Source organism: Mesoplodon densirostris, chromosome 10 (genome assembly GCF_025265405.1).
Source record: "Mesoplodon densirostris isolate mMesDen1 chromosome 10, mMesDen1 primary haplotype, whole genome shotgun sequence".
Lineage (NCBI taxonomy): Eukaryota > Metazoa > Chordata > Mammalia > Artiodactyla > Ziphiidae > Mesoplodon > Mesoplodon densirostris.
The window spans coordinates 14145433-14170762 of NC_082670.1; the positions used below are offsets into that span (position 1 = coordinate 14145433).

Consider the following 25330-nt stretch of genomic DNA (forward strand, 5'->3'; position numbering starts at 1 on the left):
AAATATTTAGGCAAAATTTTTAGAGTTTGAGTATTGATCCTCCCTCTGTTTTCGTTTCTTATTTGTTTCTTAGTACTCTCATGGTGCCCTCTGACTGTTCAGAATTCCCACTGACTACCCTCTATTCCCTCTCCTTCCGCCCTGCTTCCAACGGCCTCTCTCTTCATTAGGACTCCTCCTTCTCAGTGTCTCTTATGAATGGAAGGTGGATGATTATCTAAATAAAGTTCTTCAGTAACTGAAACTTTAAAAAAGAAGTTTGTTAATGCAAATGAGTCTCTACGTATACAGAATTAGGGGTGAGGCTCATTTTTATGCTTCTTACTTTAGGCTGAGAGTCTTCAAACTGGGTGCATTTACTATATGCAAAGACTTCCCTAAGGTCCATGCACATGAGTGTTTAAAGAAAATAAATTCACAAATCTTCATCTTTCATAAGTGCTTTTTACCTAAGACTGATCTTCTAGAGAGTGGGTTTGTAATGGAGATGGAGTTTCCCTTTCACGCCTCCTTTTCTTTTACAGATCTGTGTTTTCTAAATCTTTGTTAAAACAAAACAAACAAACAAAACTAACCAACTGAAAATTCAATCTAATCAAATTGTAAACTGATTTTAAAGGATAAATTTTAAAAGACAATGAAGTCATGATTCTCATACATATAAAAAAATTAACATTTAAAAAAAATCTTAAAAAATGAGAGAGCGAGAAAGGTCTTACAATCAATTGAAAGGAGACCATTGATGGGAATGCTAAAATAAATTTGCTTAATAGATGTAAACAAGCTTCTTCCACAGTGGGAGAGGGAAGTCCAATGAAGTTCCACAGGATAAATTTATTTGCATGCCTATAGACAGTTATTACTTGCTTTACTGTCAGTTTTCTACAAGTTAACTTTTTAAGAATTTATTTACTTATTTGTTTTTGGCTGTGTCAGGTCTTAGTTGCAGCATGCAGGATCTTTCATTGCGGCATGCGGGCTTCTCTCTAGCTGTGGCACACGGGCTCCAGAGCACATGGGCTCTGTAGTTGTGGCACATGGGCTCACTAGTTGTGGCACGCAGGCTTAGTTGCCCCATGGCATATGGGATCTTAGTTCCCTCACCTGGGATCGAACCCAACATCCCCTGCATTGGAAGGCAGATTCCCAACCACTGGACCACCAGGGAAGTCCCTACAAGTTAACTTTGATCTCTACAGAGTTGTAAAACAGCCTGGTCATGGACAACAAATGGCTGAAATAACTCAGATGGATGAGTAGTTCGCATACTCACTAAGTTTCAGTCTTCCCCAATTTTTTCTTACACTGGTGATTTAAATGATTTTGATATTTCATCACCATGTGATGTTTAGAATATAACTCAAGGAGTTCAGAAAATTGAATGATATTTCTATTACAAAATTTCATCCATTTGCATCTCATTATGTGAACAGTTCCAGAATTTACATTGATAAAAACCAAAATTGAGAATCGATGTTCAAGCTTGACTCATTCTAGCAATAAGTATACTCATCCACATATGCATGAGATAACTGAAAAATAAAAGAGCTCAAAAGAGAGAGGTTTCCAATTAAAAAAAAGCTTTTTATCTACATCTACTAAATATTTGTCAACATTTGTAATATTTGTGTTGTTTTGATAAGTTCATTCTAATAAGAGTCGCAGTGGTAACAATTAGAAGAGCACTATTTTTACCATTGAATTTAAATAAATAAATAAATATATGCTTTTGATGCAGAAAAGTATGATAGGGTAATGAATAAAAGACATTAAATATGTAAAACTAGGATAAACTCTTATAAGGCAAAAAGAATGGAAATGTAAATTAAAGGAGAAATATAATCATGCAAAAATTTTTGACTGTCAGAGAGCAGCCTGTTTATGTATTCTTTTAAAAGGAATGATGATGAATTTCAATGGATGTATTTCAGCAAGTGATAAAATAGTTTTACTTTTACATGTCAATATTTACAGAGTACTGGAAATTACATTTTTCACAATAATAAACATTTTGGTGAAAGTTTTTACATGTCAACATAAAAATGTGCAAGAGGGATTTACAGATTTCTTTTAGGTTATATACAAGAAAGAATTTGAAAATCCCTTTGAGGCTCATCCTGCCTCTATTTTCTGACCAAAAATAAGAGTCTGATGTGACAAACCATTTCTGCAAGTTTAGTGTTGATAAATGAACCAGTTCATTGATGGATACAGTGAATCCTTGTTCTACTGGATTTAGAAAAGACATTTAAGAACTAAAGTTCGGGGCTTCCCTAGTGCCGGAGTGGTTAAGAATCCGCCTGCCAATGCAGGGGACACCAGTTCAAGCCCTGGTCCAGGAAAATCCCACATGCTGCGGACCAGCTAAGCCCATGCACTACAACTACTGAGCCTACGCTCTAGAGCCTGTGAGCCACAACTACTGAGCCTGTGTGCCACAACTACTGAAGCCTGTGCACCTAGAGCCCATGCTCCACAACAAGAGAAGTCACTGAAGTAAGCCCACGCACTGCAAGGAAGAGTAGCCCCCGCTCGCCACAACTAGAGAAAGCCCGCGTGCAGCAACGAAGACCCAATGCAGCCAAAAATAAAGAAGTAAATTTATTTAAAAAAAAAGAAAAGAACTAAAGTTCTTAATACTTGTGACAGCTCTCCAAAGAGAATGATAGCCCATCACATTTTATTTATTTCTTTTTAGGCAGTTATATCTTTACTCATCTTTCTTGTTCTTCCCTTGGAGGCAACTCACTGTAATACATTACGTGTTTATGTGTATAATAACCAGACAGATAGCACTCTTTGGATCTGTAAATGTATAGTTTTCACCAAGTTTGGGAAGTTTTTGGCCATTTTTTCTTCGAGTATGTTTCCTACCTCAGTCTCTTTGTCCTCTCCTGGAATTCCAGTGACATTAATATTAAACCTTTTAACGTTGTCCCACAGGCTTTTTAGGCTCTGTTCACTTTTTCCTTCAACCTTTTTTCTCTCTGTTCTTTAGACTGGATAATATCTACATAACTTTATTGACATTTTCCTTTGTCATCTCTGTTCTGCTATTGAACCCATCCCATGCATTTTTTACTGTTTATTGTATTTTTCAGTTCTAAAACATTCACTTGTTTATCTTTTATAGGTTTTCTGTCTCTGCTGAGAACTTCTGTCTTTCCATTCATTTCAAGAATGGTTACCGTTATTTCCTGGAGCATAGTTAAAACAGGTCCTATAAATCTATCGGATAGTTCCAACACCTGTGTCATCTTGGGGTTGGCATGTGTTAATTGTCTTTTCCTTTGAGGATTGATTACCTTTCCCTGGTCTCTTGCATGTTAGGTATTTTTTATTGAATTCTGGACATTTTGAGTATTATGCTGTGAGAATCAGGTCCTTATGAAATGCACAGTTTTTTATTTTACCACTCAATCAACCCAGTTCTGTCTTGCATTCTGTGGGCAGTGGTTCCAACATCATTTCATTTTTCAAAGTCTTTGCTCTGCTGCCTTGGGTCCCATGGAAGCACTATTTAGGGGTTAGCATGGGACTTGAGCAGTGGGGCTTGAGCAGAACTTACATTGTAGTTCAGTTCTCAAAGTCTTTGAATCTGTCCCACACATGCACAGCTCAGGGGCGAGACTGGGGTTTACTCTGGTTCATGCACAGCATCAAGGGACCCCCTTCTTTAGCTCTCTCCTCTCTGGAGTTCTTCCCACACTCTCCTGCCCCGTGAGCCTTTTTTTCCTGGTCTTCTGGCCAGAAAGACTGGGTTTCTTCTGAGGTTTTAGCTGCTCACGCTGCTGCAGTATGGTTTCCCCAAGATGGGGGCCATTCTCAGAGCAAAGCACTGAGAGAAAAGTAAGAGGGAAAAATGACAGGGATTCTGCCTACCCTCTTTGGATCACCAAGGTCCCTTTTCCCTGCTCCTCTGGCAATAAGACCAGGTTTTTCTTGGAGAAATTGTAGCTGTCTGTGCCGCTGCTTGCTCTTCTACCCTGCGTTCTGTGACTGCAGCCACTCTTGGAAAAGAAAAATGGAAAAAACAAAAAACAAAAACAAGAAAACAAACAACCCAGACTTCCCTTCACATTCTTCCACTTATAGGGACCCCCTTTCCAAGTCTTCTGGCTGAGAAGAAGAGGGTTCTCTTGGAGTTTTGTTGCTTGCACCCCCTGTGCAGTTCCAACCTCAAGTCAACTCTGAAGAGAAAAGAGGAGAAAGCCCAGAAATGCACTCCCAGATGGGTTCCTTTTTCAAGTTTTGATTGCCCTCCTCAATCCTCCTGCTGCTGTTTATTCTTCAGAGCCAGGAGTTTCCTCTTGCATTTTGAACACAGTTTAGAGGTAGGTGATAGTGAGCTTACTACTTCTGGACTGTCACTGGTAGCCCCTCCTCCTTCCCTATTCCCTTTCCCCTCTGTTTTCCCTGCACCCCACCATTCTTTCCTTTCTTCTTTGCCTTTTTTCTCTCTTTCCTCTTTACTTTGGGCTCCCAGGTCCAAAGAGCAAAAAAGAAGAACTTCTAGTCTTTTGGTGGTCCACAGCTCTAGTTGAAAACTCTGATTTCGTCACAAGTAATAAATCAAAGTTAAGTATGGAAGTAGACCCAGGAGGCTGGAGACACATGAAAAAGCAAGAAAAAAAAAAAAAGTGTTGAAGGAGAGCTCTTGGGCCAGATTCATCACCTGGCTCTTTGAAATCAAATGATCCCACTTGCATCTGTTGAAAATATCCAGGTATAAAATGGGCCCAGCACCTAAGAACTGATTCTCAGAGAGTTACTGGGTCTGTTATTCAGTTGTATGTGAATCCTACAATGAATGCTAGAATTTTGAGTTTAGAAGGAATTTCAGCAAACCTAGTGCCTTCATTATTCCAGAGAGACATGGCATTCTTAATGCAGAAATGACAGTTTAATAAAGTAAAACATTTCTAGTCATGTTACGAGAAACAACTGACTATATGAAATGATATCCCCTTTTATGCTTTCAATCAATAGTGTTTCTGCAGTCTATCTGCTCTATGGCATGGTCTTAGAAGTATAATGTTTGAGATGTTACCCTCATTGTGTTTGGGGGACAGGAGAGGTGGTAACACATGCAGTAACAGTTCACGGGTCGAGCACATAAATGAGATGTCACATTTATCACAGTGATAAATGCTGCGGAGCTTTCAGAGATAAATTATAAGAACGCTACCTGGGCATCACTTTGTAATTCACAAAGTTCACTTTATCACCTCCTTTAATCTTCCCAGGCATCCTGAGGAAGGTGTCATTATTATTAGGTAGAACTTCAGGTCCCTACTTGCAGCTGCCAGCTGTCATCTCATATCACTGTCTGCATTTCAAACTCAGATGTCGAGAACTGAGCTCCCATCTTCATTAGCTGCCTTCACTCCCTATCTCCATTTTTATTGGTACCACCCTATCCCGAAGCAAGACATCTAAGACATCCTACCTTCTCCATTTCCCTCTCAACCCCATTTAATCCTTTCTCAGATCTTGCCTAGTCTATACCTCAGATCTTCTTCAGTCCACTGTCACGTTCACGGTGAATTCCCAAGTCTCTTCCCAGCTTTATCTACCACTCGTTCTAACTACTCATCAATCCCTTGTTCCTTGTGCTTTCTTAGGTAGCTTCTGGCACATAGTGAATCCTCAATAAGTACTTTCTGGCTGTAATGCCTCCATATCTTTGCACGTGCTGGGCGTGGTCTCAGGAATGCCTTCCTTACCTTTCTTCTGAACACCACCTCCTCATCCTTTGAGATTTCGTTTAGCCTCCCTACTTCCCAGGGCTCAGTGAGTACACACCCTTCTTGACCCCCTGCACACATTCCCAGGTGCACCTGTAACGTTCCTGTGCAACTCTATTGTACTGTTTCCCAAAGCATGGGTCCTTGTACTCTGAAGTGTGCTTCTTAAAAATGTGTATTCCTGGGAATACCCAGAACTACTGAATTAGTATTGCTGGGAGTGGAGCCCAGGAATCTGCATTTAGGAGGCTCCATTTCTCCCCAGTGATTCTGACGCACAGAAGAGAGAGGAGCAGTGAGAACTGTGCTCTGTTCTGTCCCCTATCTTGGCCTGTACAGCTGGTTCCGGGAGCGAGGGGTGCGGCCATTCAGAGCAACCGCTGGTTAAGTTTAATTACCACCTGTGACTTCGTTGGGAGATAAGACTGGCAAAGTCCGTCAGACTTTACCGATTTTCAACCATATCTTTATAAAGAGGAACAGTACTTATTTTTATTTGTTTTTCATAACTTATTAAGGTACAATTTTGCATACCATACAGTCTGCCCATGTTCAGTGCACAATTCAATAATTACTAGTCCATACTGCAACTGCCACCACAATCCTATTTTAGATCATTTCCATCTCTTCAAATAGAAATTTTGTGCCCATTTGCAGTAACTCTCCATGCTTCTCCCCAGCCCTAGGCAACCACTAATCTACTTTCTGTCTCTATGCTTTTTCTAAATAGTCATATAAATGGAATCATAGAATACATGGTCTTCTGGTCTGGTTCTTTCACTTAGCATAGTGTTCTTGAGGTTCGTCCATGTGGTAGCATGTGTCTGTGCTTCATTCCTTTTTATTGATGAATAATATTCCACTGTATGGATAGAGACCACATTTTGTTTATTCATTCATCAGTTGATGGACATTTAGGTTGTTCCCATTGTGTGGGTGTGGGTGTGGGTGTAGGTGTGGCTATTGTGAACGATGCTGCCATGAACATTTGTGTACAAGTCTTTGTGTGTGTGGAAATATGCTTTTATTCCTATTGAGTAGGTAACTACAAGTGGAATGGCTGGACAGCATGGTAAATATGTGGTTAACTTTTTAAGGAACTTCCAACCTTTTCCCACAGCAGTTGCACCATTTTACATTCCCACCAGCAATGTAGAAAGGTTCCAGTTTCTTTACATCCTTACCAGCACTTGTTATTATCTGTATTTTTGGTTGCAGCCATTCTGGTGGGTATCCTCCCTTCACCTAGTGAATGTATGACCTGTTGGTTACAAAGAGAACAGGTAACCTAGTGGGCATCTCATCGTGGTTTTGATTTGCATTTCCCTGATGACTTGATGTTGAGCATCTTTACTGGCAGTGTTGGCTATTTGCATATGTTCTTTGGAAAAATATCTATTCAAATATTTTACCCATTTTTAAATTGGAGTACTTTTCTTCTTATTGAGTTTTAAGTGTTCTTGACGTATTCTAGATACAAGGTGAGCAATACTTTTACTTTATGGAGGGACAAAAGGTCCATGGAAACCCTGCTCAGGCTGTGGTAGCCTGGCCAGCAGGGACTCCATGGTTCTTCTTTTTCCAGTGCCAGGATGTGGCCCTTGAGGAACTCCTGGAAGCATCTCTTTGACCTCTGCCTCCTCCACGGCCTAAGCAAGAGCAAAAGGGCAGTGTGGGAGCACCGGAACAGAAAGAGTCCCCAGTAGCATAGGAGTGTAGAAAGGTGGTCAGAAGGGGGAAGGGATGGAGCTCCTTTTCAGTAAAGGGATCTTACCTCATATTTAGCTAAGGGAGTTCCCACTTCATGATGGGAATGTGACAGGGGTCTGTTCGGGTCCCAGTCAGCACTCAGAGTCTACAATTTTATGTCTTTGTCCTTACCCAGCCTCACCACCCCAAGTCAGGGCACAGCACCAGCCTTCAAGATATACTTAGATGTTCCCTGTGGTCTCAGATTCCACTGGACTCTCTTCTGCTGAAATAGCCCAGTCCCCTGTGTCCTGCTATCCTATAGGGCTGGCTGTCCCCAACAGCCAAACTGTCTGCTCCTCAAGGAAAGCATGGTCCTTGAGAATAGAGTCTGTGTCTCATCCACATGTGTAGCTCCAGCAGCCAGCACAGAACATGGCTCAAAACATATTTGCATACAGTTGTCTTAAGGCAGTGAATGAAGAAGAAGGAATGAGTTCATGTATTGGAAGTGAGAAAACTGATACTCAGACAGGTTAAGTGATCTGCCCAGAGTCACACGGGTTGTCAGTTAAGGGATTGGGTCTCAAATTAAGATTCTCTGATGCCAAAAATGCTTTTTCCACCACATCAAGCTATGAGTCGCAGCCTCTTATCATCAGAGATTCTAACTTAGAGGAAAAATATTTACACTACAAGACTGACCAGGGATGGTTCTGAGGAGTGATGCCAGCAGCATGGAGAGGGCAGATGGGATGAGGAGGTGATTTCTATATGTGGTTTGTTTATGTTACCCTTCTGTACTCTGCTCTTGATTTGATGGACATGACAGGAAGTAAATACCTCAAGGGGGGTTATCTCTGATTTGTGAGACAAGGGATGACCTCTTGGAGGGTTGGGATTCGGAAAATGGGTGCAGCAGTGCCTAGAAGGGCCCTGGAAGAAGTGGAAATGGCAGAACTGTGGCAGAGAAGAGGGATTGGGGGCCTTCCATTTGGGAAGGGGTGAGTTGTCTCTGTGACGGGCTCTTAGGAACCTGGTGAGGTGTAGAGCTGGGGTGAGGGCCTTTGAAAATCAAGATGAAGTTTGCTTTTTTCTCCGCAGTGGAACATAGATGCTTTATAGGAATCAGTTGTCTAATCAGGATCTCATATATATTTTCTCCAGTTCTGTGAAAAATTGAAAGTGTTCTTTTACTTGTATAACTCTCTGCTCTCTCCTATTCTGATTACAGTGTTTCAAAGCTCAGAGACTCTTGAAACTTCTTTGCAGTAAAAAAGAAAATGGTGGCTTTTTTTGCTATTTGTGAGAAGCGGGCACTAGAAATTCCTATAGGAAACTAAGGGAAAGATATGAAGGCGGGTACCTTGGCGATGTGAATGTGTCCCTTAGTGAAATAACTCCCTGGCTTGACTGAGCAGGACCTGCTTCCAGCCCCCTCCCACTACAGCTGGGCAGAATATGTATTTTAATCACTTTTGATTTTCTAGATTATGAGCATTTGCTTAGCAGATAGTGAGGAATAACTTAATGAATAAAACAGGCATATTCAATGAGCCAGTCAATGAACGAATGAATAAATACCATGGTTTGTTTCTTCTATACTGTATAATATTACCCTCATTAGTAATAGTGAATCACAGGATCACTCCCCCCAGTGATTGGTAGTTTCCAGAGAAAAGAAAGAAGGTAATTGATATAGTCTCAATAAAGACAAATAACAAACTAGGAAAGTCTGGTGTGATGATAGTTTAACAAATATTTTTGAATGTGGGTAGACTTATAGAGAAAGTCGTCCATTGTGATTATATTGTGCAGAGAGCTCACATATAAGCCAGCTGCCCCGCCTTACCATGAGACATTCTTCAATTTCCTGTCCTTCAGGTCTATTTTCTATGTAATCTTAGGCTTGTGATTTTTGGAATCGCTTGGATCTGGGTTTCCCTTACAGAACCAGGGGAGAAACTCACCACAATTATTTCTGTACCTTTGGCCTAGTGAGAACTTGAAACCAGCAACCTGGAAGACTTAGCTCTTTTATTAACCTGAAAATGTTACCAAAGGAGCATTTACCAGTTTTATGAATTTGCCATGGGAAATTTACAAAGCTCTTTGGACAATGTGGAGTTTTTAAAATTTTGAAATCCTAAAGAAAAAGGAGCTATGGAAAGCCCAAATGTTCACATTAGGGGGAGCAAGGGTGCTCTTTCAAATCACAGGAGGAAGCCACTGAGGGTTTCAGTGGGAAAAACTAATCTAGTGTCTCCTTTTATTTTTTTTTATTTTTAAATTTTTTAATAAATTTATTTATTTATTTGTTTTTATTTTTGGCTGTGTTGGGTCTTCATTGCTGTGCATGGGCTTTCTCTAGTTGCAGTGAGCGGGGGCTACTCTTCGTTGCGGTGCGTGGGCTTCTCATTGTCCTGGCTTCTCTTGTTGCAGAGCGTGGGCTGTAGAGCGCAGGGTCAGTAGTTGTGGTGCACGGGCTTAGTTGCTCCGCAGCATGTGGGATCTTCCTGGGCCAGTGCTTGAACCCGTGTCCCCTGCATTGGCAGGCGGATTCTTAACCACTGCGCCATCACGGAAGCCCTAGTATCTCCTTTTAAATGGAAATTTCTCCTGCGAAAATCTGGCTTTCCGCCTAATCTAGGATTATGCCGGTGAGTGGGCAGGTGAGGGGAAAGGCAGTGAGTGGTAGCCAATTAATTAGTCAATCAAAAAATATTTATAGAATTCTCCATGTGTGCGGCAGCATGCAGACTCAATGGGAGATACAAAGAAAGTAAGATACAGCCTCAGCCCATGAAAAGCTAGGACTGGTCTTCTTGGGAGGCAAGGTGTGCATGTGCTAGCAGAAAAGATGGCACGAGGCAGTATTTTAACTGGGCAGTCTGTCTTGTAGATACCAAGTGTGTAATACAAATAGGCTGTTATTCTGGGCTTATCACCATTTACTCTGTGCCATGGTGTGCCAACTGTTCAAAAGCAGCTATGAAAGCTGCTTTTATAACTGGTTAGACTGAGGAGTTAGGGCCTTAGCAGACCCCATATCACTGAGCATAAGATGGTTTGGTTGAGAAAGTATGAAGGATGAAGGAGTGTTTTTTTTTCCAAAAATGGCTCCACAGAGATTATGCTTGTGTCCTTCTCAGAGGACTATTTAAAAGTAAAAGAGTCATTATAAAAATGTTCAGGGGGGGAACTTTGTGACTACAAAATTACTAATTACCTAGCAAAATTTTTATTTTATAATAAACATTACACACGGACTTGAGAAAACTCTTTTAGAAATGTTGGAGGAATGAGTACATGGAAGAGGAAAGTGAAATGTTGAAAAAAATAATAATAAGGGTGTACTGACCTGAAGTTTTCAGCTAGTCATTTCCATTGGCCAGATCTAGATGATTGCTTAACGTTTCAAGTACACGAAAACTTGATGTAGTGGTATGTAGACCTAACTGTTCCCATAAGAGCAATGCAAGATGGGATATCTTCATGACAGTGGCTAACATGTTTGTCACTGACCACGTGCCAGATTTTTTATGTTTTTACATGCATATTTATAGCAATCCTATGTATAGGTAGTACAAAGCAAAACAAAATTAAGCTCTTTTCCCAAAGTCCCCTAGCTAGTAATTCCAAAGCCAGGACCCCTCTATACTACCCCAGTTAAATATAAGCAAAGCAATTGAGACCTTATAAAAAAGGTTTGAAAGTGTGGGGAACTCTCCCTTTCTGAAAACTGCTGTGAAAAAGGATAGAAATACTGTTTCTCTTCATGCTTTAAGTGTAGTCATTGGACATTGGACATAAAATTGGACAACGTTAGGGACTAAAATATCTGTAATTTAACAATGGGTTTTATAAGATGACCAGTGAAGCAAAAAGAAAAAAAATTTTTTTAAACAATAACAGCTACCTTTTTTCCTAGGAAATTGTTTCTAGAACACCTTATTATTACAAGACAGTATATGAGAAAATACTGATTGGCTATATTCTTATTGAAGTGTATGAAGTTTTTGTAAATGTATGCAGTTGATGTGAGAGAAGTTTGAATTCTAAATATTTAGAATGCTAACTTCTTTATTTGAAAAAAACAAACTTGTTTTATAAACTCACCCACAGACAAACAATATGCAATTGCCCGTTCTCCAATCTTTTCTACACTCTTGAAGATCACTTATAAGAAAATATTTGACCAACAACAAAACATATTACCTTGAAAGTTCAAAACACTGGGGATAAAGAGAAGATCCCCAAAACTGGGGATAAAGAGAAGATCTTCCAGAGAGGAAAACACAGGTTACATCTAAAGGTTGAAGAATCAGAATGGCTTTGAACTTCTCAACAGTTGCCTAGGAAGCTAGAAGAAAATGGAGTGAAGCCTTTTATTATTTAATTTTATTTATTTATTTATTTATTTTTGCGGTACGCAGGCCTCTCACTGTCGTGGCCTCTCCCGTTGCGGAGCACAGGCTCCGGACGCACAAGGCCCATCGGCCATGGCTCACGGGCCCAGCTGCTCCGTGGCATGTGGGATCCTCCCAGACCGGGGCACGAACCTGTGTCCCCTGCATTGGCAGGCAGACTCTCAACCACTGCGCCACCAGGGAAGCCCTGGAGTGAAGCCTTTTAAATTCTGAGGAAAATATCCGGCCTAGAATTCTACACTCAGCCAAACCAGCAGTCAAAATATAGATATTTTCAGACTTATAAGGTCTCAAAACAATTGACCTTTCATGTACCTTTTTTCAGAGGATAATACTCTTCCTGGTTGAAGTGCCCCAAGAAAGAGGATGATATAGAATCCAAGAAACAGGTGATCCCACACAGGAGGGAGGGCAGGTGGAGGCAGAGCCCAGATGACAGGCATGCAGCAGGCCTGCAGAGCAGTCTTGCAGTTGGAGTGATTCTCCAGGAGAGATGCCTCTGAGAAGAAAAAGCTAAGAGAATGCCAAACGTGTTTGGCCCTTTGGAAAGGAGACTTATACAACTGGGGGAAGAACTTGGAGATGAGTAATTACTTAAGTACAAAGAAAACTGAGAAGCTGAACGACATGGCTCTAGGAAAACAGGTTGTGCAAAACGTGGAAGACAATCGTAGCACACCTCATGACTCAGCTGTGAATAATCATAATTATGTTAACACTGATGATCGGTCACACAAAAATTGTGATATAACGCTGTTGGGAGGGGGGGACAAGAAGAAATATGCATTAATGTGCTGGTGGCGATTGGACAATAGAAAAGTATGCCCTCATGTTTTTGGTGGGAACTCAATGGATAATGCCTAAAACTGAAGAAAATAAGCAAGACAGAGATAGAACCATGCTATTCAGAGATAAGGAGGTAATTACTAAAAGAAACAGCTAAAATAATTGAACATGGTTGACTCTCAGACAAAGAATGAAAGGAGGCAGTCAGGGGACTGTTGTGTTTTTGTGATAAGCCTTGTAGAACTATTGACTCTGTAAATTCTGTGCATTCTTTGATTTAAAAAAAAACTTAAAAAATGAAAGGGGAAAATTCAAATAAAAAAATGACAAGGATGAGTTACACTTCCCATTAGAAAGAAACTCAAAATACTCAAAAATTAATACAGAACAAGGAATTAAGATTAATCTCAAAAATAATTTCCTAAAACATTAAAAAGAGAAAGTCATGAAATTCTATGTTCCTCTCCCTTTTTCTTTCCACCCATCCTCACACTCTGGTCAAATGTTTGTGTTTATTCTCGATTAGCTGTAGGTTATAGGGGAACCTCAGCTTGGGGTTGCCTTCTACTTGAATAGGACGACTAGGAAATCTGGAGGCCAAGTTTGAGCTGCATGATCTAACCCAGTCTCTTGATTCTCCTGCTGTGTATCTGGCTTCTCTTTGCTTCTCCTCAGATTCTTAGAATTTCTTACATCCAGCCATCCTGCCATATCCCCCTCCTCTGTTGGCTTCCTGATCCAAGCTCATCTGTCTGTCCACCTGGCCCTGACTCATTCCTTAGCCTGACCTTGCTGCCTACATTTGCTTTGACTGCCCTATCCATTTCCTCAGCCTAATTCTTCATTCCTGGCTCCCACCTCCTCATTCAAAGTTGGCTAAATCCACTTTGGAAAACCAAGGCGAATGGAACCGCCTGGGAAGAATTTGGAGAATCCACAGCTCTGTCCTTTCTTCATTCTTGAGAGCCTGGCTGGCAGCTGAGGGCACATGTGGGGGGAAGTGTGTGTGTGTGTGTGTGTGTGTGTGTGTGTGTGTGCATGTGGGGGGAAGTGTGTGTGTGTGTGTGTGTGTGTGTGTGTGTAGAAGAGGGCACAGCTGCCTTGGACTGTGTCATTTTCCCTGGGAATGCTAATGTGTATTTTTGATATCCTGGTATAGGCTTTCTTTTATTTGTTCTTCCGTGTCGCTTAGAAACTGTTCTAAAATTTAAAACCCAGAGGCATCTTTCCAACTTGCATGAGCTGTATTTTGACCTCTTAAGAGGCTGTTGCCAGACTTTAGCTCCTGGTGATTTTACATGAAGTGACATCTGATTCGCTTTTAGACTGCATTCCACCCCAATCTTCCCAGCCCTGCAGTTTATGGGCTCACTCCTGCTGTCTTTCAACATATGGAGCACTATTAGATAGTGTGAGTTTGAGTCTTGTCAGGGAGGCTGATTAAGCCACAGTCAGGGACAGCAGTCCTATGTGTGAAATGTACCAGGCCTTGCTGAACAGCTCTGGGAGTGGCTGGAGGTGGCTGGTGCTTCTCTGTTGGGGGACAGGGAGCTTGCTAACAAAGCAAACACATTTTTTTCTATCACGGGCTAGGTCTGTGGTGGTAACATTTGGCACGTTGAGTAACAGGGAACATAGATAACTGTGAACAGATGGGCAACTATTAAAAGATTTGAGGGGCTTTTATCATTTCTCAATTGGCCTTCACCTACCTACAGGATACCCAGTTCCCTTGTAAGATTACGTAAAGAATTCAATTAAATTTCTTCTTCCTTTTTTTTTTTTTTCAATTGCGATGGAAGCAGAAGCTCTGACGTTAAGAGGAAAAGAATAGATGAGAAACTTCTAATTTTGAATCCCCCTGGGATTAGATGCTGATTTCAGCTGCGCAGAGAACACTGCCCCATATTTTGAAAGAATAGCTGCTGGCAGTTTGAGAGGAGATGACTTTCCAAAATAGACAGTGAACTCCCCCATCCGTATCTGGTGACTATCTGACATTTGGACACAGAATTACAGAGCCATCCACATGTTTTGATATGTATAACCTTGCTTTTAAAAATGGCAATGGCAAGTCATTATTATGCTTAAGCTCAAAACTAGCGGAATACAAAATACAAAAGAGAAATGCATTACCTTGTTCCCAGCAGCAATAGAAAATATTTACACATCTTAGAGCAATAAAATTTCTCCATACTCTGGGGCAGTGTTGTCCCTGGTGCAGGAGCATGCTAGTCCTCTTTGGCTCAGAATATACTAGGAAAGTTTATAAGAGTGAAAAGGACTCTGGACACTGATTAAGATGAGGCATGTTTCCCTCTCTCTGGAGCAGCAGCCTGATTTGGCCCAAACCAGTCATAGGTTGGTATGGTCAGAGTTAGGATACCTGTACACTGGATCTCATGAACCTGGCCAAATTAGATTGGGTTCCATTCATCAGAGGTGGCCTTAGTAACATTACAATCGAGAGCCAATAATTTTAAAGTACTTGTCCTCAAGCTACTCAGTGTAGCTATCTATAATAAAATCTGTTTGGAAGCAGGAAGGATAGATACCCAGCCCCACTTTTATTCTCAGTCCCTTAGCTTCAAAACCCATTTATCCCAGCCAAGAGTGCTGGGTAAATGAAGATCCCTGTGTCCAAAAACAACCCCACCTAAGACTAAATTTTTTCTAGAAATAACTAGCAGCAAAATTTAAATTATTTTAAATTAAAACTTCCACCATTCAGAATAACTGTAATTTCATTCATCAACAAAAATGCTGGAACAAATTATAATTATAATAAGTAGAAGACAGCTCTTGGAGGGGCTGGTCTCTCTTGCCTGCTAAATGATGCAGTTTGATAAACTCATACTTCTGTGCTAGGCTCTTTGGTGTAAGGTAATTGAGTAAACAAGGATTATCAGTGGGTTTAGTGTCCCCTGGAGAATTATACTTTAACAGAAAGAATTATTGGAAATAGTTAAAATATGCTGTCACCATTTAGCACAAACGTTGGTAATATATGTTCAGAGCCTTTTAAGTAAATACTATGTATAAATTGTATCATAGAACAAAGAAGCATCCAAGGAGACGCTTGATCATGGTGTAAAGAGAATGAATATTTGTGTATTGCAATATGAGGCTTGTAAACATCGCTGAATTGAATAGAAAGTAAGCTCAATATAATTTGTTATTTTTTTTCTGCCCCAAGTTTTATGGGTTTTTGTTTTGAATTTCACCTGTTTTCCTGACATGTAGAAGTACTCTCTAGGTAATTAAAGCCATAGCCATTCTGAATAATTTCTGTTTTCCTTCTTGCTGATGTTAAGTTTAATGGTGTCAGCTTGCTAATCCTTCCTGATGCTCACATGGCCTCCATTTGTGCCGGTGTTTTCCTAGGATGGCAGAGATGCAGGGGCTTATGGAAAGACTGGAGCAGGCTGTTGGTCGACTGGAGTTGCTGTCTGCAGGGTTACACCGGCCTCCTGGGGACTGTGGGGAAATTAATGGTGTCAGCGGAGGTAGGGCCACAAACTGTTGTCATTACTGATCTCTATGTGGGTCACTTAATTTTGTCCCCATCATTTAGTTCTCATGAAATATTTCTATCAACTTTAACTCCCCTACTGCTTCCTTTATATGTGACCGTGACATTAACCAGATGCAAGCGATCCCTGAAAAAGAGAAAGAGAAAAGGAAAAAAGTCTCAACCCACAAGCCACAAAAATTTCCTGTATCTGCGCATGTTAAGAGCATAATCCATGAGCCAAATGTCATTATTCTTTTGTTTTAATGTTTATGCTGCTCTTCCACACTCAGTGACCAAATATATTATCTAAGTAATTATCAAAAAGAAACTAATGTTCCTTATTAGAATGTAAATTGGAAGGAATTATCATTCTGCACATTTTAATTTTAAAGAGAACAAGTCATTAAATTTAAGGACTGCAGTTTTAAAGGAAGAGAGTCTGATGTGAAGCCAAATATTACTTCGATGTAACATGACCACAGCACATTGTTTTACTTTTGCCTATTCCTTACCAAACACGTTTTTTAGATTATATGCTAATACCACACTTTTTTAAAAAGATTTTTAAAATTATGTGATCAAACATATAAAAAGTTAACTACTTCTTTAAAAAAAAATACCATGCATGGCCAGCTCTCTAAGTTATCTACAGTAATTTTTTCAACTTCTTCTTCTCTAAGGTTGCAGATTTAGCAAACAAAAATACAGGATATCCAGTTAAATTTGCATTTCAGATAAACTACATTCTTTTTTTTCTTTTTGATTAGAAGTGTGTTCCGAATACTGCGTGGGATATACTGCATGATACACACTTATTCAAAAATTTATTCACTATTTATTTGAAATTTAAAGTTAACTGGGCAATCTGTATTTAATTTGGCAACTCTATTCTTGTCTCACACACATTTCCTCCTTATCTGACCCATTTTGAATTTTGTCAGGCTTTTGGGGCTTGAGAAAAGCCTTGGGGAAGAGGGGGCTTCAAAAAGGCTTTCACCAGGCAAGAGCCACATTGGTGCTTCTAGAATTTCAGGCGTATTTGGAGCTGTGCCTTGTATTACGTGCCCTGGGACAAAAATTACTGTGTGAGCACAAATGCACAGGCTGGTTTTTTTTCTCCCCCGACTCTGAACATAATGCTTTGAATGCATTGAAAGGGGGTGTTGTTTAAAGGAAAGCTGCCAGGGGCCTGTAAATTTTTTCCACATCAAATGAGACATATCTATGATTTCATTTTAAGCCTCTTTTTGTTAACTATGGAGTTGGTATATGAGATTCAGTAGACTTTATTTGTAAGAAAATATTTTCATGTTCTCTTTAGTAACTTTGTTTCCTTATGCCTTTGGCATCAGGTGATCAAAAGACATTTCTCTGAGATTGCTGCCCACAAATATAAAGCCTGTGAATACATAAAGTTAAAATCCAACTCCCAGGAGACTGTGTAGTGTTCCTGAGTAAAAGGAAAAAAAAAAAACTCCAATAATTTGAACCTCACTTACATAAAGAGGTAAAGACACTTTGTACTTTCTTCAAAAAAAAAAAAAGAAAATTAATAAACTCAGCAAAATTGGAAGGCATATAATTAAATTACTTAAGTATTTAAACATATATTTTCTAATATAACAAATCATTCCAAACCAGTTATTAAAGTAAGTTATCTTAAAACAACTTAGCCAGCAATTTATGATCCTATTGATAATATGAAATGAAGAAGGATAATTAGTAAAATGTCTGAATGATATTCATCCTAAAACCTTTTACTTATCCTAAACAACATCACTTCCCGTTTCTTCTTAATTAGTCAGTTTTGGTGATTTCCTAAATTCTATTTTTAACAAATCCTTAAGGACAACCTCTCACCTTAAATGTAAACATCACCATTACAATGATGTTGTAACTAAAGTTAATTTTTTTTTAATTTAAAAAGAAACTTTTAGAAGGAACCCAATCCATTACAAATCCATAGTATGCACAGATCAAAGAACTGCCTTATGAGACTGTTGTTATGATGTGTTTTATAATGTGTTTTTCCCCAACCCTGACAATCAGGTGAGTTTGACTCAACAGTTGAAGAAATATTTTCATGCCTGCCAATTGACAAGCACTATGACAGGTGCAGGGGAATCTAAGATGAATTATACACAGTCCTAATCCTCCAGCATCTTTGGTCTCGATGCATTACTATTCAGGGCCTCAAGTGGTTTGACTAAGAGTTGCCCAAAGGATGCAGGCTGGGGAGAAAGACAAGTCATTAAAGGCTGCCCGGAGGAGGTGTGAGCAGAGCTGAGTGATGAAAGGCAATTGATATTCCCTTTTATCATTGTCCATTCTGCTATGTAGAGGCCTCCATCACGTTTGAAGAGCTTTCTCCCCCTTTAAACACCCAGCAGAGACCTCTCAGACCTCTCCCATGGCAACAAGCAGGTTTGTCTGTTTCCAAATGGATCCATAAGGAATCTTTGGGTTTACACCCCTTTTATGTTATAGGAGTTGGTACGTACTGCATTTTGAATAAGTCAGCTTCATTTGGATAAGTCAGCTTCAATATCCTGCTTAGAAGTTAGACCGTAGGTGCAGAGAACTGTAAACAACTGTTTCTGTCACTCTTTTGGAAGTGTTGAGTCAAACTCACCTGTGGAAATGGGCAAGTGGGAACCAGGGAAGAAGAAGGAAGCTTTATCCTACGCATTTATGAGCATGGATGTTCCTGTCCAGTATAAGAAAGGGACTCCTAAGTTTGGGTTTGGATTTTAATAGCCTGTACTGCTGAATTTCTCAATATTATCTTTCTCAATATTAGGGATATGCAATCAGGGACTTAGACAAAAATTTTTTTGTTAATTAAAAAGCAGGGAAAGAAATGCAGAGCACACCAGGTTGGGCCATTGTCAATTCAGCTTTTATAGTAATTTGGCAGATCAACATTCACTATGGATTAGCTCACCAGGCATTTTTATGCCCACCTTTGCTGTCTGTCCTCCCCTTGGGAAGTGAAGAAGGAACAAAATGTGTGAAATCAGCTTGCTTTTCCTACTTGCCCAGACTTCGTTATTACCTTCTAATTGTCCTGAATAATCTTGGTAACTATTTGCAAGGTGATTATAGCACCTGGACAGGTCGGTATAGAAGAACGTACACTGGCTTTGGATTCATAAGGCGTGTTCAGTTTTTGGATCTGCCACTTATTTGGTATAGAGCTTTTAACAAGTCATGTGTTCTGTTTGCGTCTTCATTTCCTCATCAGTCAAAGTGTGACAGTGCTACTTACCTCATAGGTTTGGGGGAGAATCAAATGAAATGATGTAGGTGAAAGTGCTTACTCTGAAGGATGAAAAATAGGAAAACACTGTTTTCTTGAGCCGTTGAGAAGTGTTTAATAAGTACATATTGGGTGAATGAATGACTTAGTGAATAGGAAGAGAACAATATGAATGGCATTAAACTTCCATACTACTTATGGCAAAGCAGTACCAGCTTTTCACTAAACTACCAGGGAATGACAGAATGTTCTTTTTCCAAAGGTATGGCACCCTCGGTGGAGGCCTTTGATAAGCTGATGAACAGCATGGTGGCTGAGTTTTTAAAGAAGAGTAGGATCCTGGCTGGTGACGTTGAGACTCACGTGAGTACTTTCCTCCCTCGTTCTCTGTGGAAAAGATGATTGCTATTAAAATTTTTTTAAAATAATGATCATAACAACGGTTGGTGAGGGAATGGAGAGATTGGGACCCTTGTGCACTGCTGGTGGGAATGTAGAAGGTGCAGCCAGCATGGAAGAGAATATGGCGATTCTGTAAAAAATTAAAAATGGAACTATCATATGGTCCATCAATTTTACTTCTAGATATATATACCCAAAAGAATTGAAAGCAAGATCTCAGAGATATTTGTATACCCATGTTCATAGTAGCATTATTCACAATAGCTGAAAGGTGGAAGCCACTCAAGTTTCTGTTGACAGATGAATGGATAAACAAAATGTGGTTTGTACATACAAAGGAATATTATTCAGCCGTAAAAAAGGAAATTCTGACACATACGAAAACATGGATGAACCTTGAGGACATTATGCTAAGTAAAAATAAGCCAGTCAGAAAAAGATGCTGTATGATTTCATTTATCTGAGGCATCTAGAGCAGTCAAACTCATAGAAACAGAAAGTAGAAGGGTGGTTGCCAGGGCCTAGGGAGAGGGAGAAAAATGGGAACTTGTTTAACAGGTACAGAGTTTTAGTTTTTCGATGCAAACTAAACTCCAGAAAGAATTCTGCGGATCTGATGCACAACAATGTGAATATACCTAACACCACTGAACTGTACACTTAAAAACGGTTAATATGGTACATTTTATGTTGTGTGTATTTTACCACAATTTAAAAAAAAATGCAGCCAGAGGAAAAGCAAAGTCATAGAATTCAATAATCTCTGGATTGGTAGAGACTTTTAATGATATCTAGGCCAGCCTCCCAGTTTTAAACACCTTTTATGCATTTTAAAATGTTTAGCATCCTCCCTGAGGCTAGTTGTTATTTGCATGCATTTTATGAAAATCTGAAGTAAAAGCCAAACCAATTAAAAACCTAAAAGAGATTTATGACCAGGTTTTTATTATTTATTTACCTTTGTTTCTTGCAAAGGATTGAATTCCACATCCATCTGCTTGTAGATTTCTCGGCAATGAGAGAGTTCCGGCAAAATCATTTTTAGTATAGACTCACGGAAAATCTGATTCTTGAATAAAGTTGTGGTTTCTGGTTAAAAACAAACAAACAAACAACAACAACAACAAAAGCATATAAAGGGATTCTCCTTCCCCAGTTAGACTTTATATGCAACCCTCAACACCAGTCTTCCAGGGGATCTAGTGACTCAGGTTATACCATTGGTTCCAGATTTGTAATTAAATAGGTGCTAATCTCATCACATTTGCAATGTGTTTGTTCACCACATCTAAGAAAAATGAAGATTCTTCTCATAGCCTCCATTTTTATTAAACATACCTGCTGAAATACTCATTGGCAAAAGAGAGGAAGCGCTGATGTACAAGAGTTCTAGAAAAGTCTGTGTAGTAAGACACATTCACTTCTAATGTGTCACAAAGCTCTAGAATTGCTCTGGTCTGTTCTTGAGCTTGATGTTTTTGTTTACAGAAACCTGGTCTGTCGTAAGGTAGTGGCTGAGCTTCTTATACTGAGTCATGATAGTACCTGAAGGCTAACATATAAAATGGAGTATTACCCCCAATACACTAAATGAGATTCTTGAATGATTAAAGAACAGTTTACTCTCTTGAACACTATTACAATAATTATTATATCACTATTATTACCATTAATATTGACATTATGCTTCTGAGGTACACAGTACATTATAATTCTTATTAGTAATAGCTCACATATTTCTATGTAATTTTTTTTTACTGGGGAATAATGAAGCCTGTAAATATGTATATTTAACTTTGCATTTAAAAAATTATAGGATTTGCATACTAAGTAAGTCTCTTCAAGTTACATAGTAAACGGTTCCTTTAAATTCCTTTTAGAACAAAGTGAGTTATAAATAAATGTAGCTTGCTTTATATTAAGTTTTTTCTTCTCTCCACTTATTAGCCTGAGAACAGTACGACTCAAAAGAAGGAATATTCTCAATAATGAATATGTAACGCTCAAAGAAATTTATGTTTTTCACTAATTACTTTTTTAAACAGGAAGGAAGGAAGGTGGGGAAAGAAAGAAGGAAGGAAGGAAAGAAAGAAGAGAAAGAGAGAAAAACACTTGTCTTCCGAAAATGTAGACTCTGGTTCTACAACACAAAGGAAAGTACAGGCAGCTATCATCCATCTGCCCATTACTTTAATACATTAAACAAGTAGTTTATTTTTTCTCTCTTATAGAACCATGTGTCACTGACATTAAGCTTGCAGCTGCTGACTCTCACATAAGCCAGAAGTGAGGGTTGAACTTTGTTCCAAGAACACACCTGTTGCCTAGGAAAAAAAACCCCCACATACCTGATTGTACAGTATGGAAATTTGAGAATGACACAAATGTGCATCATGTTAAATCCTGTCCCTCTGCTTAAAAGCTATTTCACAGATACTAATAATGAATAAGGGTAGCCGAGCTATGATTTAACGTCTGTCTTGATGTGTTGGCTGCTGGTTGGGCTTAATTTACTGAACACTCAGTAGTCTATTGACAGAACAGACCACAAAAAAGGGGAACTAATAGCTACGATTAGGAAGCTCTGCTGAACCGAAGAACATAACAGGTTTAGAAAAGATTAGATCTTGTAAAGCCTTCTTGTATGCAACATAAACCGAAGGGCTTATTTAAATTACCCTCCAACCCAGGAACACTGACACAGCTTGCGCCCTTTTTAAGAAATAATAAACAATGCATACTTTTATAATAGATGTTTAGGGTAAATATAGTCCTCAATGTCAAAGGAAAGGATCCCCTAGAAACTGGGCCTACAGAATTCTAAGCCCTTGGTCAGCCGTCATTTACCCTTAAATGGATGACTGTGATTTTTTTTTTTTTTTTTTTTTTTTTTTTTTTACAAAGCTGTCCTTTTGCTATTCATGGTATATGGAACTAATCTTGGGTCTATTTCTAAATGATTTGACAATCATGAAACAACTGCAAATCATATAGCTCTTCCTAACTCAAGCCCTTTTTGGAGATTTATAGAATTTACATTTTAATGTTTGTAAATGTCTGGAACGTGTATTTCTTATCATGATTAAAATTGATAAAAAATTAATATTCTTTTATTGTTCAATAAAAATGAGAGAATCACATTTTTAACAAAAGGGCAATGAAATTCAACAAGAAAGTATAACACGCTACACATGGTAGGGTTAAATCGCACTGCACAATATTATGTCCTTGAGTTCCTGGACTTTATAAAGGATGAACCTATTTAGACAATTATTATAGCTGTACTTTTGATGGGTCGTGATTACTCTTCTAGATGTTCCTAGGATTTGTTATATACTTAAATCATCTACAAAATATCTTGTTCATTTTATGCCATGCTGGTTGGGTGACCTGTCCAAAGGGTGGGAAAGTAAGAATGATCTCTTCTTGTTTGTATTTGGATTTTAGAGCTGGCTCTTACTTTTTATAGAATGACCTTAAACTAGTCCCTTACCCTTCTCAGTAATGAGACTGGACGACATCATTTTCAAGGGCTCTCAGAGCCCCTTTGAGTGACTCACCCGTTGTCTCATGTAAAAAGCATGAGGGAGTTACTCAGTTGCCAGATGAAGAGCTTGAGATAGAGCAGCATCATCACCATTAAAAAAAAAAAATCCTGAGCCATGCCAGGGAAAGTACCTCAATCATCTGAAACTTGCAAAACAAGCCAAAGGAAACATGTCAGAAAAAGGGTACACAGAGCACTAAGGACAGCATATCATCCTGCTTTATGATGACACAGCAAAAAATCAGACTCCTTCGTTTAAAGAGACCTTGTGGCCTCCATGAGTCTGTCCTTCTTGGTCTTACAGGTTGTCACTTCTTCCTTTACGTGGACCTATCTCTAGAATAAATAATGCAAAAATGTCTACATATTTATTTTACTATTTGTATCCATATTCTTCCTTGATTTTAGAAAACTTTTATGGGTAATTTGTACTCACTTAAAAAATGACCATTTGCATTTTTGGTGCTTTATAATCCAGGTCTATATAGAAACCCTCCTGTCCCCACCAAAAAAAAAACAAAAAAAATGATCAGAAGCACAAGTTTGGAGTCGACTCAATGAAACAGCCCATTCCGTACAGATCCTCCTCACTGTCCTGCTCGCCTTTGGCCAAGTTGGTCCTCCCATTAACGAGTTTCTTGCTGATAGCTTTAATCTGAACATTTATTTTTATTATAATTAGACATGAATACTTTGACACTCTCAAGTCCAGAGGATCTGTACATCTTTCACATTCTCCAGATGGCAGAGACAAAAAAAAATGACTTGTACAAAGAATTCTGCATCTAGATTTCATGAAACAGGCTTTATATCAGGGATCTTGCATCTTATAGTCTTGGCCAGTTATGTTAGAATTATTAGAGAAGGAAATACCTTATAAATCATCCATTCCAATATACATCCTCATTTTTTTCTTTTTTTAGAATTTATTATTATTTTTGGCTGCATTCGGTCTTCGTTCCTGCGTGTGGGCTTTCTCTAGTTGTGGCGAGCAGGAGCTACTCTTTGTTGCGGTGCGCGGGCTTCTCATTGTGGTGGCTTCTCTGGTTGCGGAGCACAGGCCCTGGGCATGCGGGCTCAGAAGCGCGTGGGCTTAGTTGTGGGATCTTCCTGGACCAGGGCTCGAACCTGTGTCCCTTGCATTGGCAGGCGGATAGTTAACCACTGCGCCACCAGGGAAGCCCCTCTTTTTCTTTCTTTGTCATTCTGCCTTCCTTACTCTCTCCCTCCCTCCCTCTCATCCTCCTTCCTTCCTTCCCTACCTTCTTTTCTTCGTTTCTCTCTCTTTTTTTTTTTTTTTTTTTGGCGGTACGCGGTCCTCTCACTGTTGTGGCCTCTCCCGTTGCGGAGCACAGGCTCCGGACGCTCAGGCTCAGCGGCCATGGCTCACGGGCCCAGCCGCTCCGCGGCATGTGGGATCTTCCCGGACCAGGGCACGAACCCGTGTCCCCTGCATCGGCAGGTGGACTCTCAACTACTGCGCCACCAGGGAAACCCCGTTTCTCTTTTTCTCTTTCTTTCTTCTTTTTCTCTTTCTTTCTTCAGAGAAGGAAACTACAACTTAGGTAGGAGATGTAGATGATGTGTTGAATGCAGCACCATGACCCTATGGCAGAGCCAGAAATCTGGTCTCCAAAGTCTCCATCCATGGTTTGGGAGATGCCAGGCTTGGACCCCCTGGGCTGCTGTCTTCCACTGCCTTTGTAGGCAACTGGATCGCTAGTGAGAAGCAGTGGCATTTATCTGCCACCTCTTCCTGCCCTCTGCACTCTACAGCTATTGCAGTTTGCCCTACGAAATTTCCACAATATATGGAAAGGTCATGACGAAGGTGGGCTCAGGCACAACGGGTGAGGAGAGGGTGGAACATCAGTGTGACTCCTGTCTTTCATGTGTCTCCTCAGAGTAGCACTGAGTGAGGTGACAGGGAGAACAGTGACCTCCAGGATGGATGAA

At 39.7% G+C, this 25330-nt stretch overlaps 1 protein-coding gene across 2 annotated transcripts in view; it reads left to right on the forward strand.

Moving 5' to 3' along the window:
- Positions 1 to 25330, forward strand: part of CAP2 (cyclase associated actin cytoskeleton regulatory protein 2) — a 137383-nt gene that overhangs the window by 11738 nt on the left and 100315 nt on the right. Inside the window, exons 2-3 of one of the 2 annotated variants that reach the window (XM_060110384.1) lie at positions 16037 to 16158; positions 19688 to 19788. In XM_060110384.1, the coding sequence (XP_059966367.1) occupies positions 16038 to 16158; positions 19688 to 19788 (222 nt within the window). In that variant the 5' untranslated portion in view covers position 16037. The remainder of the gene's footprint in view (positions 1 to 16036; positions 16159 to 19687; positions 19789 to 25330) is intronic. The other variant, XM_060110385.1, reaches the window with a different exon arrangement.